The following is a 16,562-nucleotide window of genomic DNA, read 5'->3' on the forward strand; positions in this document are numbered from 1 at the left end:
TTATTACATGGTATTTGGAATTGAGAAGTCTAATCTTTTTTGAATTGTTATTTCTGCGCGTAAATTAAACTGACTCGCATAAGTGCGCGTAATATGCGTATATGCGTCTCAAGTACGCGGAAAGTTTATTTCTAATGATAAATTTAATTTTTCTGACCATTAACGCAAGTGTTGATGAATCACGCGTTTTTATTTGAGGGTCATAATATTTGCTGTTTATTCACCTTTTTGACTCACTGTGTGCCCTGGTTTGCATAACTCTTGCTGAGTTAGAGTTTCGAAACGTTTGCGACTAGTTTCCCTGCGAGTTTCATAAACCAGTTTCGTAACTTGAGTTACGAAAGTTTGGTAAATACGAACTCAAACATCAAACGTCAATTCATCAAACTTAAATTCTCCTGGTCTCTCACGAGGAACACATAGGAATTTCATCTAAACGAGCATATTTTTAATAATAAAATTTAGCAATTCTTTATTAATATTTAACTTTAATAAATAATTAAAAAGATTTATTGCAACAAATAATTAAACAAGTAAGAATTAAAACCAGCAATTACCTATATTGTGTATCAATATATGATGTAAAAGAAACAATTCATGTGAGTTGCATTATTTTTATTCAACTTTCAATATTTAATTCATACTTTTATTCAATTTAAATGCATCTATATTCTCTCCAACGAATTTTTAAAGTGAAAAGTAAAATTATTTAAAACTGTAGGATTAACATACCTTTGATCCTCCCCTCATTGATGTATTAAGCAAATTTTGTTTCCTTTCCTCTTTTGTTACTGAAGTTAGCGATATTGTTTGTTTTGTCAATATTCACTTGTAGAAAATTAAACAAATTTGTGATTTCAGACAGTAAATTAAAAGTTTGTTTTGGTTTTGATTTTGGTTTTGGTTTGGGTTTGGAATTTTTTTTTTTTTTTCCTTTTCATTAAATATCAATGATTTTTAGCATTTAAATAGTTTATTTTTTTCTGTGATAACAATATACAATGTTGCTAACTTGAATCCAGGAAAGATAGGCAAAGTTGAATACCTGTTGAAACTTGCTGTATTCACTCTGAGGAAGAATGACAAGAAATACAGTCTTAATCAGAGTGCAGTTCATAGGCATCATCAGTTTATATGAACCGAAGTTGTCTTTGATATGACAGACATCCAGTTGATTATTTGTCATAGGCTTTGCTAATAGAGTAAATGAAGGTTCAAAGTACACTTACTCAGCATAACATAAAGATATTCCTCTAATTTTACTTGGCAATTTAAGCTGCTCAAATGTGAAATTGTGTTTTTTTTTACATTAAGGGTTCTTATGAGGTAGATATGTCTTTGTACAATTTTGAATATGACAGGAAGAAAAATTAATTATTTAATGAATAAAAATGAATTATAGAATAAGTAAATAAATGTCATATATCTCTTATTTGCTTTGAATGGCATTTAAATTTTCTTTACAGTGAAAATAAAATAAAACAAAGAGCAGCTGCTGAAGTTACATTTTTTTGGACCAAATATGATTTGTTCAATGAGCCTTGAAACAGCGTTGAATAAATTTAAAAAGATCACTTCCAAAAAGAAAAATGTGGTAAATTTGTAAATTGAAATAAAGTACATACATACATACATACATACATACATACATACATACATACATACATACATACATACATACATACATACATACATACATACATACATACATACATACATACATTCTGTATGATATATATATATATATATATATATATATATATATATATATATATATATATATATATATATATATCATACAGAAATATATTATGGGCGTTTCTTCATTATCATTGGCTTCAATTGTGTTGCAAATTGATGTACCAAAAGGTATTTATATGAAGTATACTTTCTTTTGTTTTTTTAATTTTGCTTTTTGATATCTCATCTAATAAAAGATTTTTTTGGAGTGTTGCCTTATAAACATTTCCAAAACCTTTCAATGTTTTTATGATGAGCCCATTTAAAATGTTCATTTCCCCCCAAGTTAAAGTATGTACTTATAGAACTTTTCACTTTTTTAAGCAACTGCTGATAACCAAGAAATAATCTTGACAAATATATATGATATTCCTGATAATGAAGAAAATATATATGAAGAAATCGATAAACTAATGTCTAGCGATCCACTTGAAAAAGGTGAATTTTATTTCTATCATAAAAACACTTGAGGTTTTTTATATTAAAAGTTATTTAAAAACTATGAAATATTTTTCTGTAAAAGATCAAAAAAAGCAGCAAGAAGACATTTATGCAGACCCGTGTGCAATTTATGGTGATATTTATGATGATATTGGACGAGGTTAAAGCTTTTTCTTATACTTTACCTTCTTTGCTTTAAGTAGAGTTGTTATTCTTAAATGATAAACTTGGTTTTAATTATTTTTCTTGGTGTAAAAGTTACTCTATTATCTTTAGACTTATTTACTTGAAAGTAGTTTTTTTAAAAGTGAATGTAAAATTCAATATTGAAAAACATTTTTCTAATTTTAGTTTATAAATGTGAGGGTGATAAGATTGAAGAAAATTACTATGATTATGGTTTAGCATCAAATCCATACCATTATAATAAAATGACACAAACAGAAAATGATGGCGTGGGTAGGTTTACAAAAGTTATCATTTGATAAATTAGCAAGATTCAACTTTTTTTTATGATCTGTTATACTATGTTTGCATATCAGTACCAAGTTAGCATATGGCCATTAAACCATTTCTTATAGAAAGTCTTAAACACTCTTTCAAATCTAAATAAAACATATATTAAGTAAATAGATCTTTACCATTTACTGAAACAAATCTTATTGAAAATATGTAAGTTGTTACATTTTGTTTTGAATAAGTTTCTAATTTCAAATTAGTTTAGAAGTATTTTGAAACATAATCAGGTCATGCTGATTTAAATTCAATTTTTTTGATGGTAAATATTTGTTTGTAGATCCAAACTTTACTCCTGATAGTTTTGCTATGGTGCTGTGTAGTGAAACTAATATTCATGATCCCAAAAAACAGCAGCATATAGCAAAACTACCTACACTTTTTATGAATCCACTCAATATTGTTCACTTTCAAGGTCTGACCACCTCTAATTTGAATAATGGATTGTGTGAATTCCATTAAGAATTATTCTGTAGATTATAATTTGTCATTATTGTATTATATGTCAATGAGCGTTTTTGCAGCACTTTTGCTTTTATACAGTTTTTGTTGAGGCTACACTAAGAATTAGTTTCTAGGGTATGATTTTTATACAAAATATGAACATTATGAAATTATCTTCCAAATCATATACAACTAGAATTTGAATAATGTAAATGAAATCAAGTTGCTGCATTTTAGTGTTTTAGAAGCTCTTTTTTTTATGCTGTCTTCATCTTTCTGCAGCTATAATTTAAGTTTTTAGCAGCTATAATTAAAATATATTTTAAATATTTACATGGTGCCTATTGTGATAATCTTTCAAACTTTAACAATCTTTCACAATAAATAGGAGATATAGAATAAATAAATAGAGAATAATTTCATGTTGTCAAGTTAGTATTGTAATATATTGATTTTTAGGGGAAACTTTAATTGAAGATATCTTTTTAATTAAATAACTCTTATGCTATTATGAAATCCTTGCAAAACTTAAGATATAAGGTAGCACACTGATGTTAATGTGTGTAAATGAAAAGCTCTTTGTTGTAAATTCTGATAATGGTAGGCCATTTTTGTTATAGTTCTTATGGAATAATAAACTTTGACTACACTTTTATTAAAGCTATGTGCCACAATTAACAATTTACTGGTTGATTTAGATCCTTATTATTCTCAATACTGTACACTGTTGAAAGAAATGGAGATCACCCCTGAAATGAAAGGTACATATCATTGTCCTTTTATAGACATGATACTATTTAATAATGATTAATATTGTTTTTAGTGCAATATTTTTAGAAAAGCAATTTTAAGATATCAAAAGGTAAATAAAATGGAAAAATATGTTTTCAAGGAAAGCCTTTAGATATAAGTTTTGAAGAGAATGATATGTGGAAACACTCCATAGATGCATTCTGCTCTGTCTATTACAATTTATCAATTGTTTAAAACACTCTGTGAAAGCATTTGTCAAGACTAGTATAGTTTTTCAGCATATTGTGCATGCGTCAAGGCAGCCCCAGTTACTTCATTTCATGTGTGAAACTTGCAAGAGAGTTTTTGGAGGTAAGTTGATCAATCAGTTGTTGCTTCTTTCTACAAATTGAATGGTTTAAGGCAGTTTAAAGCAGTCAGAATTAAGAAAGTTTTATACATTACCACATGTTCAAGTTTTGGAAAACGTAATGCTTAACATTGCACAAAAATAGCTATTGAGTAAATTTTTGTTGTATGGTTTTATCTACATTTCTTATAGTTGGGTGCAGAGAGGAACAGATAATAGTAAATTTTGTTATCCTAAGATATTTGTGGTAAACAGTTGGCTACTCAAACAACTGCTTTTTCCACATGGTGTACCCTTACAAATGTCAAACTGGCAAGTGTGTACTTTCTATTATTTATCCAAATATTCCTTCATCTATTGCCCAAGTACCCTACTGTCCTGTGTTACTGATTGTCACCTTGTTAGATAGGAATCAACCATCTTCAAGAGAGCAGGAGAGAAGGGGGAGGAGATAATGCATGCTGTGTATGATAAGAAATCCCATACAGAATGACATCAATAATCTGATTGTTAAAGAGTAGAACGATGCATGAAAGTCTTTACTTATCAGAGAAAGTGTTAGCAAATCTATCAAAAAGGGCTGTGGAATCAGCTTTATCCAAATTAATGGACCCACTTCATTTAGAGCTAATGCAGGGTTCTAAAAACCATTACAGCAATTCACTTCTCCCTATGGCTAGTTCTGTGCATCTGAAAAAGGACTATAGTTGTGATAAAATGTTGCTTAGTGCCTTGAAGTATGACTACTATAACTGGGAGGTCAATGGAGACTGCTAAATGTTGTCGATTCTTTGGGCCTCTTTGGTGGTTTTATGTAGTTTCCCTGTTGGATATTTAGAATGTTGAGGCAAATTATTAGAAGGGGCTGATTATAGCTGGCAGAATTCTCTACAGGGAAGAACAGTGTTATATCTTCCTAAATTAGGAAAATTGTACATAGTGGTTCGAAGAAGCTAAAAGGAAAAGATGTTTGAGACTGTTTTGTTGCAGTGGTTCTTTGAATTCTTTGCATTCACAAAGCTGAAAAACATGTTCTAAGCATCTTGTTCCCACCCATAAAGAAAAAACTGTTAAATATGATTCAGAATGTTAAAGCTCATACCTTTGATACTCAACATGACAAATTCAAAGAGAGCATGGCGGTCTTACTCATGGCCAGAAAAGCAATTTCAGCAACATGTGTTAAATATTAACATTATTACCATAGATTTTATAATAAAAGCACTTTGGGGGGACAATATTAAAAGTCAAAAATCTTAATCTACTTATTTAAAAAACCTTCTAAGAGGTTTTGACTTGCTATTGCATAGTTATGTTGCCAATATTGTATTCTGGCTGTATCAATCAAAAAGATCAACATGGCTCGTTTATTTTTAAATGTTTTATCTTTTACAGTAGCAAAAGTATTTTGTAAATATTACTGTTTTTCTCTGGTTTTATTCATAAACACATGAAATATAATTCTTAGAAGCTATGGGAAGTATAGGTGTTATGTAGTGCTACTTTTCATAATTGTAATATGTAATTTTATTTTTATATTTGAGATTTGAAGGAGAAACATTCTTTTTATCTTTTCTAAAATCCTCACAAATATTTTCTTCTTGTTGATCAAACTTGATTCTGCAATTATTCACTCCAAGTCTCTTATTTGTTACTTGAAGATAAATCGATGTTGCATTTTACTACAGTGAGTAACATACAAAATAGTTTTGCCTGGGAATTTTTTGTTTAAGAACTTTTAAAACATTTCTTTCTATTTGGTTATTTAACAACATTTGAGTTAAAGACGCAAAACATGTGATGAAACTAATGAATGTTATTCTTGTATGTGACATCAAACAGGTTTATTTCATTTTAAGGTGAAAGAATATTGGGACAGAAATTTACCTTTGAATTGGTTAGATCTTTTTTGTAGTAAAGATATCCAAGCACATCCACTTTGATCTACAGTTTTATTGTCAGAGACTTTTAAAGGATTTGCCAAGCAGAAAAATGTCCATAATAACCCAAAACAAGTGTATTTGTATCCATGTACTTGTGATGTACCTAAAACATTTAGAAAGCCTGGATATTTGCATAAATATGATCGCAATTTTTACTATTTCCAAAATAAACACACATTTAAATGCACCAGGAATCAAATATACACATTAAAATGCAATAGGAATCAAATGACAGTCTTAAATAAAACTTTTTTGTGGGAATAATGTTGGTTAATACTTGTACTTATCAAAACCTCTTTGCAACATTTTTATCTTTAGATATTATATATGTGAAGGTTCAAACCTATTTGATCAAACAAATCTTACCTGATTGGAGGAAGTTTGCACGGGAAACAGATCTGCCTGATGTTGATACTTTATTGCAACACTTAGATCATGATTATAGTGATGACACACAAAAAATGCAAGAGTTTTTTAAATTCCTTTACGAAACATTTCCTGACAATTGCATTAACAGCATAGTATCAGTTCTGTACAGGATGAAAAAGTATGCATCATTGCAAAGTATTATAAAGATAAGTAAGTCTTTTATATAATGTAATATCACTTGTTCATGCATATAAAAACCAAACTGCAACTTTGATGCATACATGTTTTATGTGATATATATTACTTTTTTTCTCTTTGAATCCTGAAATTAAAAAATTATAACATAGTTGATGAAGAAAAAAAGAAACATGATTGCATGCTACCACAGCCGAATGAGAAAAAATTAACTGAAAAAGGTAACTTTTGTGACATAAGTAGAATGTTACCATATTTGAGTAGCAGAGTTTTCAGAGCTAAATAATTCACACAGAAATAGTTTTTTTTTGTTAAATTGGGTCCACACTTGACAACTTTTAAACGTTAACAAAACTTTGAGTTTACATTCTTTCATTATTTTTCATTATCTTTATTTTTCTTAAATCATAGTTTTGACATTTTCAATATATTTTTAGATAATCTTGATTTTGCAGAAGACTAACCTAATCTTTTATTACTGTTTATTTGTAAAAAAATATTTTAAATTTATTTGATTTATTCGATTTTACACAGTTGTTATTTTATCTAGTATTAGATTCAAAGTTTCTACCTAAATTCACATTATTTTCTCTTTTATTTAGCTTATAATGCAGATGAGAACAACATTTTTGATATTCTTGTCAGCGTTTATGAAGGTAGGTTCTCATTGAAGAAAAAGTACCTCATGTTTAAAGTCTACCACAAATGATATAAGAGTTTTTCTGTTTGACCGATTTAATTATACTTTATAAATCTATAATATTTAATTCTGATATTTAATTCTATTGGCTTGATGACGCTAGGTTTTTAATAGAAAGGTTTTTGCATTGTTACTAAAAGAAAGTTTGAAGAAGAAAGTTTGAGTGAAAGCAATAAGTTTTCCTTTATTTTTAAGGTGCAGCCCATATCAGCTTCCTATTTGACTCTTTTTTCAAATCACAAGTTTCTTTAAAAGATGATCATAAGCTACTATTTGAAAGATTGGGATTGACTCTTACAATAATTGATGGAAATAGCGTAAGTGAACAGGAAAAGTATTTTTATGAAAGCTTATTTCATGCTAATATAAAGTTGCATTCTCTGAATGTTTTCAAAAGTTTTTTAACTCCTGATGATGAAAATCTAATCATGAAGTCATCGTGCAACGTGCGAAACGTTAAGTTCACAGTTCCCGTGAGAATAATGGGGTGGTCTCCAAAAAATAAAGTTGAACGTTTGACTATAGAACTCGGCAGTTTGTTTGTTGAAAAAGATGATTTCCAAACTTTTTTTGTACCATGGATACAGTTAGCTGAAGTTTTAGTTCTTGAAATCCATAGCCGCACAAGTTTTATACACGATCTCTGCGATTGGATTCAAAGTTCCAACTTGAAGCGGTACGAGATTGATTACGATCAGTTAAAGTTTATGGATGTAACTGATTTACTAATTCATTACATGAAGAAGCAGGAACTTGCAGTTCTAAATAAAGGAATTAAAGATGAGTACTCTTGGGTGTTAAATGTTTGTAATGAGATAAACTATTGTTGCTTAGTAAAATTGAAAGGTGAGAGAGTAAGTATAAAATGTGAAAAAAAATATAAAAACTTTGTCTGCGAATTTAATATTTAGATATTTTTATATAGCAAATAATTATGAGATTGGTTTATATATATATTTAGATTTAGATTTATATTATAGATTTATATTTATACATATGCATATTTTTTATCGAGAATTTTTTAATTGTATATATGTAGTGACATTTTCTAATGAAATTGGATGTATTTTTGTGCCATGCAAGTTTAATAAATGTTGGTATATGATTTGTGAGATAAAAGCCTTGTATCAAACTTGTCCTACAAAAAACTGTTGAACCTGTTTTACCTGTTTAACCACGATTTTATCATTTTTTTATCAGTTTTTTTAAGATGTTTTTTTAAAAAGATTTTTAATTGGGTTTTTCAATCCACTTTTTATTGCAAATAATAAGCATTCAATTTTTCTATGGGACATAAAGCAGTTAATTTCAAGTTAATATATAAAGGCGTGATTCTAATGAGTCGATATTTTACGCTGTTAACAGAAGCGCTATATCAACTTCCCTTTGTGATCGCAATAGGGTGATTTACTTTGAGAATGAATATTTTTGTACCCACGGAGTGGTGCTGAATTATTCTTAACAGAGGTGGTGGTTTTTGTGACATGAAAACACGATGTGACAAGAAATTGTTCTCTTTTGCATATCGTCTCGTGGCGACACATTTTTCTAGTAAAACATTTTTGCTAAGCATAACAAAATTCAGTTAAACTGAAAAATTCCATTTACAATTTTAAGTTTCAAAGCCCGTAATTTTATCGCTTTTTCATTCATTACACCTTCAGTAAGATTATACTTCGGTGTCTAATTCTTCAACTTTGGTGCTCTTTGCATTTATATCCAAATCATTCACCAAGCAATAAAAAGTAATAGACACCCCGTGATATGCCTGTCTCCTTGTACTTGTGTATCTGGTTCTGACCGTCTATAAAGAAAAGCTATGCCAAACGGCATCTAAAAGACGCCAACGCCTTATCAGAAAGAAACTGTCAATAAAAGAAAAGTTAAAGGGTGTAAAGATTTAAGTTTGGTGTAAGAGGTTAGGTTAGATGTGGATTGGAGAAGTTAGATGCAGAACGATTAAAGAAAAAGAAGGAAGACGAGAGAAACACTTTTGTTTTGTTTTAAAATAAAGAATTAGCGACTATTAATGTCATCTATTTGTAAGTGTTGTTATTAGTTGTACAACTCAAAGTACGCGCGTTTTAGAATGAAGTTTGATTACTACAACTATACCGTTTAGGTATTCTTTCATAATTTCCTAGTAGAGGTATTTTTTCATTACTTTAATGCAAGAGTATTAAAATAAGAATTAATAATAAGAATAAAACTAGAGCTTGAATTCGAAAAGATCCTATTCACAGTACCATGAACTGTTAACATGCACAGTTAGTATAAGTCATTACCTATTTAAATTTGATAGAGTTAGAAAGATACGCATCTGAACAAAAACTTATTGTGAATTATAAATTTTGGCGAGTTATTTCAGAGAAAAAAGTATAAGAAAAATAAGTTTTTGAAGAAAGTTTTTGAAAAATAAGTTTTTTAAGAAAGCTCTTATGCTCCGAAAGCAAATTTAATCAAGATTTACAAAATCAAGATAACAAAATCAAGATAACAAAAATTTAATCAAGATAACAAAAAACAAAATTACGTTAACTTTCTTCACCAAACATTCAAATTTAACAAACTTTCAATATTAAATAACAACAAGATGTTAGAGATTAAAAAACAAACTTTATCCAAAGACAGCGGATTAGTAAAAGACAAAGTTTATCCAAAGACAGCAATTAGTAAAAGGTGGTGATAAATCGAATTTTCGAAGAAAAACAAAGCTATTCATAATTGATAATAAAGAGTTGTATCATCGAGGTAAATATGGCGATAAGATAAACAGTTTAAATATTTATAGTTGCTTACACTACTTATATTCATATTATGTTACCAATTGTGTGATACCAGTTTAATTTGGCTGACACTTTTATTGTATGGTGCAGTTTTTAACTAAAAGAAATTCAAAATTTTTTATGTTTAAAAAGGTCATGACAATACAATTGTTTACACAAGAAAAATATCACATATTTTTGAATTTTATCAAAATGAATTTAGACCTCTACTAATTAGCTACAATAATTTACTAGTACAATCAGATATTTTTATCACTTCTAACAATTTAGTCAAATCATAACCTACTTTTTGTTAACTTTTGGAATTGAAATGATTTATAACAATGCTTTCACTTGAAGATTCTTGTTTTTTTGCTTTTTGAAATTAATTGCTTTCTGAAATATAAGTGGTGATGTCCTTAACCATTCAATTTCAAAAAAGAAAAATTTGTATATGTTGTTGAATTGATACCATGCGGCCAGATAATACATTCGCTCTGAAATATCATTACCATCATTCAAAAACTTAATTATATGGTTTTTTATAACTTTTCTCTGAAAAAAATTTTAAAATAAGATTCTTATAAAATTTTGAATTTTCTTCAGTTAAAAACTGCACCATACAAATATACGGGCCAAATTAAGCTAGCATCGCACCACTATAAAAGTATCACACAATTGGAAATTCAGTGTAATTATTTTAAGCAACTGTAAATATATAACTTGTTTACCTTATCGATTTACTAACTTTTTATCTTACAGATTTACTTAGACGACGTAACGTTTAAAAGTTTTATCAAAATACGTAGTCGCTAAATAAATTTGTATATAAAAATACAGTAAAAATTTAGTATGAGTAAAAAAAAAGGCTTGCGAGTACAAATCTCGTAGTTTACCGGTATCACCGGTATCACCGGTAAAACACGAGACTTAAAAAGAAACCTCGCAAAAATATTGCTCTTAGATGGAGTAGGGGAGAACCTTAATGAATGGGACGATTATTGAATGGGATAAACTCAGATTCTTATACAGGCATCGGTGTAAGGATATTCAAATTCCTGTAACAAAGAGTGATAGAAACAAGAACTCAACTGACCGACTCATCCATCCTATTGCTCTATGACCGTAAGGACAATGGATGTTATTGTGTTTTCGAATGTAAAAGCAATTTTTAAAAACGTTTTTTTTTTTTCTTATTTTGCAGCAGTTTTTGAAATTATGGAAAATAAAATTCCATGCTTAAATAGATAACAGTCTCTAGTACTACAGTGAGTAAAACATTCAAGGTTAAATAATGGCGTTTTTGGTGTGACCAATCATTTTTGGATAAAGTGATGCGCATATTGAATGGGACAAAGTACTACCTATTGAATGAATTTAATAAAGTATTATTTACAACTCAGCAGAAGGATGCTGCAGTCCCTTACTTTTATCCCCATGGGTAATGGGTTATATTTACACACTTTTATGCTGCAATATTTTACTTAAATAAAAATAACTAAATACAGTATTCTAAAATGAGAAAGTTCTACTTTGATTGAAATTTAATTAGAGTTATAATGTTTAAAGTTAAAAATATTTTTTGTGTGGTCTTTATGTATGTATGTATATATTTAACTATATTTACAATTAATAAACTAATTTGAAAAATGATTGAATTAAATAAGTTTATTTTTAATTCTTTTATGTTTGTCCCATTCAATGAGACATACTTAATGAATGGGACAAATGCCATGCTCCAATAAAACTCTCTTTTTACCAATAGCCAAATGCAAATCCAATTTTTTTTGTTTAACTATATCATTGAGCAAGAGTCCGTGGTTATCAAACATATTTATTTATATATATTAAACAATTTTATCTACGTTTAAAAAGCATTTTGCAAAAACTGTCCCATTCATTAAGGTTTTCCCCTAGTACTTATATTATGTGCTTATATAGAAGTAAGCGTTTTTTCACCGATTAAGTCTTAAAAGTAAGCGTTTTTTTTTTTTGAAAAGCGTCTTTAGACGATGGAATTTTGGTAGTTCGAAGTTCTTACTCGTTAAGATTCGAGTAATAAGCAATAGCAGGGGCGGATCCAGGAATTCGTAACTTTGTGGCCAAATTTGGGATAACTTACTTTATGTTTGGTGTTCCTGAGGAAAGGGTTTTTGAAGTAAAAGGTAAGCCAATGGGTGTCACTTGTATAACTTTTCTGACTTTAAACCGTAGGGAGACTAAATTTTTTGTTTGCTTCTTTACGTAACCATCCCTGATTTAATAAGTTGAGAGCGCAATTGAGGAATAATTTTCATGAATGTGGCTTAAAACTTCGTTGATAAACCCTTTCATATTTTTCTATAAAGACTTTTTCATGGAATATTAGGAAGCCTTGTCGGCAGGCCCTGAAGATCATTTATATTATACTTGTAGACTAAAAAAAAGTAATATCATTAAAATTTAATCTTACCCAGTAGAAATAACTTTCTGCTTAAGTATAAAAAAAATTTATTATGATATCTCTCGCTGAAAATCAACTTCTTAATCAATTGTGTTATCCGAAAAAGGCAGACATTTTAAAAAATCGTTAGAGATAAAATATTTTAAATCGTTAGAGGTAAAATAATTTCATATATGAGGAGTGGATTTCAAAACCAGATAATTCACTTTTTTAAAAAAATAGCTTTTTACTTGTTATTGAAGTCTGTTCACTATGTGTTTGTTCGACACTATTCTGCTAATGGAATACTATGGTAAACAGTCGAGTCAAGCTTGGTAAAGTGTTGTTTTGTTTTATTTTTAGTTATCCTATAAGTAATAAAGTAAAATAAAATGTTGCCTTGGCTATTGAGTTAAAAAATTAGACATGTAATACTTGTCTAACTTACTTAACGATGTGCACCAACGAGAAGGTAAGCCATAGAACTTTGCACTCCATCTGTAGACTTTCGTGTTGCCTAAGGTAAGCCCTCCATTTCTGGATTCTTTCTTTTTCTTGATGGGCAGTTTAAGTAAAGTATTAGTAATATTTCCTAAGGTTACCCCTCTGTTTCTGGATTCTTTCTTTTTTTGATAGGCAGTTTTGCCCAAATTTTATTTGTTATCTTTTTATAATTTCTTTTTTCTTCTTTTTTTTAGTTTTTGATATACAAACAATTATATTAAACTTGTTTGTTTAATAAAAAAATGTTCCAATTACTAGTTAAATAGCTACGAAAAAAGCTCTATTAAAAATGGATTGAATTCTCAAAAGAAAGGAAATTGAAGAAAATAATGCAATAAGGGTCAAAACTATTCATGTTTCTAAAATCCAGAATTTTGATTCTGTTTTATGATATTGTTTGAATCAAAAAAAAAAGTTAAAAAAAAGTACCTTGATGCTGTAAAACCAAGATTCCTTTTAACTAAGGGTACAAAACCCATTATTTCTGTATTGAATTGGCAAGAATCCGATTTTCCTGGAAACTTTAAGTTTATCTCAGAGAGCTCTTTAATGAGTCTAGTTTTGTAATTTAGCACGTTTGGTTTTGTTTCTGATGCACAAACAACTAATTCTTCGGTGATATATGGATTCATATTTTATTATATTTAAAAAATCAAATGAAAAAAACCACGTTATCTTTGTTTCTGAAGAAGAAATTGAGAAAGAAAAATTTATGATAATCTTACGGAAGTGAATAATACCCTGTTTAACAGCATATTTTTGTAAATCGGACACGTTAAAACCAATTATGTGGCCAAGCTTTATTTTCACGATTGAAATTTCGATAAAAGATTGATATTTTAAAATTTTTTCTCAGCATTTATTGATTGAATAAAACGTCGGTAACTTATAATAAGAACTGTTGTGGCCACGGCAGGAATCTTTATAACCAAAATCTGTAAATTACGGCAGACAAATTTAAATTTTTAGGGATATTCCATAAGCGAAAAAACCCAAAACTAACATGGCTGCCGTTAAATTTAAGTTATATGGCCAACTAACTTCAATCAGTCGTTTGACGAAAATTGTTACGCAAGGCTTACAAAATATTTTCGTATTCTTTTGAATAACATAGTATTTCCCTAAAATATTTCCATATCAAATTCCAAAAATTCTAAAAGATCTTTAATAAATATAAGATACGTTTTCTAATAAATCAGTAGGACTTTAAACTATGTGCCATTGCCACAATGGCAACCCCTTAAATCCGCGCCTGAATTGCATTTATAATTTTTATTACTTTACTTAAATAACCTTTTTTTTCTGAGAATTTGATTACGAAGATTTAAGTTTTATGTAGAGAAAAATGATGAACACACGAGTTAAAGAATATTTTTACACTGAAAATGACAAATGGAAATGCAAAAAGTGCACAGAACAAAATCCACCAATTCTCGCTGGAATGTCTCTATCTAAAAAACCATTTGCATTCAAAACAGAAGGATACTGCCATAGAACTTGGAATTTTGGAAAGGAGAAAAGTTCGAAATAACAATCATAATGAGGGTAACGGTGAAGAAATTCTATTTTCATTTCGCGTAAAAAAGTTAAATTTGGCTTCGATATAAACATCACAGTAACAGATTTCATAAAATTGATTCTGATGAAAAATTTACCTATGACAGTCGCTAATGATATGGGTGAGATGATTAGAAAGACTCATCAAGCTTTTGGTTTGACTTGGAATCGTCAGAAAGCAAAAGAATTTATTCTTAAAGCTGGTGATCAAATTTATGAAATTATTGCAAAGGATAGAATATGTGCATATCCATCATTAATGTTTGACTTAACGTCTGAACAAATGTTTTTTCTGCAAGTATTCGGAATATAAAAGATGGAAAATTGCACGATCGAACTTTGGGAATGCTCACTCAGCACAGACGGTAACTTGGAGCGGTTTTAGCTGATCAGCCAATTACTCTGATTGCAAAAGTAGGGAAAGGGGCAGATGATATTTACTCAACTTGTTCGGATCAAGGTAAAAGCACGATTAAATTTTCTGATCCTATCAGAGAAATGCAAAAACAAATGATCATTTGTAATGAATTTGTTGAGGATGCACAACAGTTTAATTTTGAAGATTTCGATTAGCTTGACCGAGTCAATTTTGAAGAAGTTGTTGAAAATTTTGAGAACAAAGATGATGCGATTAGAAAGCTATCACATACTGAAGAACAAGCGTCTAAATATGGTGTAAATTTTACTGATCATGAAGCCACGTTAAGATATTGCTCCGAGATGGAGTAGTACTTATATAATGGTATCAGTTTAAAAAACTCGCGATGTAAGAACAAATCGGGACTAATATAAATAACCGCGAGCTAAAATTAAATCATGAATACAGAAATAACTTGAGCCAATAATTTATGCAATGAAGGATTTTCAAAGATTTTTTGAATGTGACGCTTTCATCGCTGCACTCTTATTTGATCCTCATTTTGCATGGAATAGTGCCAGTCATGATGTTTTCAACAATTTGATGAGAAGTCGTGGAGTAGATCATCTACTGAATTTTCATCACGTTATAAACTCACAAAGAAAACTTGCTGAAATTGTTCGACATCCTGAAAATGTACGAGACGATGATAAAGAACGTTTAACTCAACTTTCAGGTGGAGATTGCACTATCATTCAATAATTGATATTTAATCAGTATTTGATATGAAATGGTTTAAAAAAAAAATTTGTTCAATTACATTTAAAAAAGTCAAGAGTTTCTGCACTATGAATCAATAAAAGTTCAATACTACTCAATAACTTGATGTTAATAATTTTTCGTCATCATAGAGAATTATACGTTTCTTTTATTTTTTTTTTTTTTTATTCAAAAGTGAAACGAAAATAGTTTTGTCTCATTGATTTAAGGTCAAAGAGTCAAATTTTAAAGAGAAGTTTTTATCTTTTAAGTGTTTGAAAAATTTTGTAACTTTTAACGATGTTTAATAAACAGTAATTGATATCTCTTTTTTCAGGAGAAGGTCAACGTCAAAACATACATGTCATACAAAACACAAGAATTTATCAGCAAATAACAAATATTGTATACAGTGAGGCACGTTAGTGTCAATTAAAGTATTAATATTCTTGAATATTGGCATTTAAAACGTAATGATCCTAATTGGAAGGAACTTATTTCTCAAGCTGTTTTTGGTAGTTTTGCAATAGTCTACACCCATTTTAGAATTCGACTTTCAGATGAAACATTAAACGCAATTTTAGTTGTTAGATAAAATTTAGATTTGCTTGGCAAAGTCAAGTTCTCTTTGTTGCGTTAATCATTTTAAAAAAAAAGATTCTACCTAATATTAATTGTTTTCACATGAAATGTAAAACACAACCCAAACTTTAAATCTTGTTTTCGAAAACTCAGTAAAATTAAATT

General features: G+C 29.0%; 1 protein-coding gene across 4 annotated transcripts; it reads left to right on the forward strand.

Annotated features, from left to right (window-relative positions):
- Positions 1-404: 404 nt before the first annotated feature.
- LOC149881722 (uncharacterized) lies at positions 405-8,603 on the forward strand. 4 transcript variants are annotated; one of them, XM_090067305.1, is made up of 11 exons: positions 405-599; positions 1,467-1,594; positions 1,803-1,869; positions 2,065-2,178; positions 2,264-2,341; positions 2,533-2,640; positions 3,840-4,245; positions 6,505-6,765; positions 6,903-6,971; positions 7,353-7,406; positions 7,646-8,600. In XM_090067305.1, exons 7-11 carry the CDS (start codon positions 4,215-4,217, stop codon positions 8,359-8,361), a joined length of 1,131 nt encoding a protein of 376 aa, XP_089923431.1. In that variant the 5' UTR covers positions 405-599; positions 1,467-1,594; positions 1,803-1,869; positions 2,065-2,178; positions 2,264-2,341; positions 2,533-2,640; positions 3,840-4,214; the 3' UTR covers positions 8,362-8,600. The 4 variants fall into 4 exon arrangements, 3 of the variants coding, with proteins under 3 accessions (XP_089923431.1, XP_089923430.1, XP_089923432.1); XM_090067304.1 differs by having other exon boundaries at positions 3,840-3,902; positions 7,646-8,594; XR_016445141.1 differs by lacking the exon at positions 7,646-8,600 and having other exon boundaries at positions 3,840-3,902; positions 6,505-6,733.
- Positions 8,604-16,562: the final 7,959 nt, after the last annotated feature.

Source organism: Hydra viridissima, unplaced genomic scaffold (genome assembly GCF_058129835.1).
Source record: "Hydra viridissima isolate aposymbiotic clone 2 unplaced genomic scaffold, HvirCarnegie_v1 scaffold_11, whole genome shotgun sequence".
NCBI classification, from domain to species: Eukaryota; Metazoa; Cnidaria; class Hydrozoa; order Anthoathecata; family Hydridae; genus Hydra; species Hydra viridissima.

What these genes read in the sequence shown, in the direction of transcription:
- LOC149881722 (XM_090067304.1), top strand. Translation starts at nt 1,523, where the DNA reads ATGATTTGTTCAATGAGCCTTGAAACAGCGTTGAATAAATTTAAAAAG. An exon ending in TAGCGATCCACTTGAAAAAG is followed by an intron (nt 2,179 to 2,263) that starts GTGAATTTTATT and finishes TTTCTGTAAAAG; the next exon opens with ATCAAAAAAAGCAGCAAGAA. An exon ending in TCTTGTCAGCGTTTATGAAG is followed by an intron (nt 7,407 to 7,645) that starts GTAGGTTCTCAT and finishes TTTATTTTTAAG; the next exon opens with GTGCAGCCCATATCAGCTTC.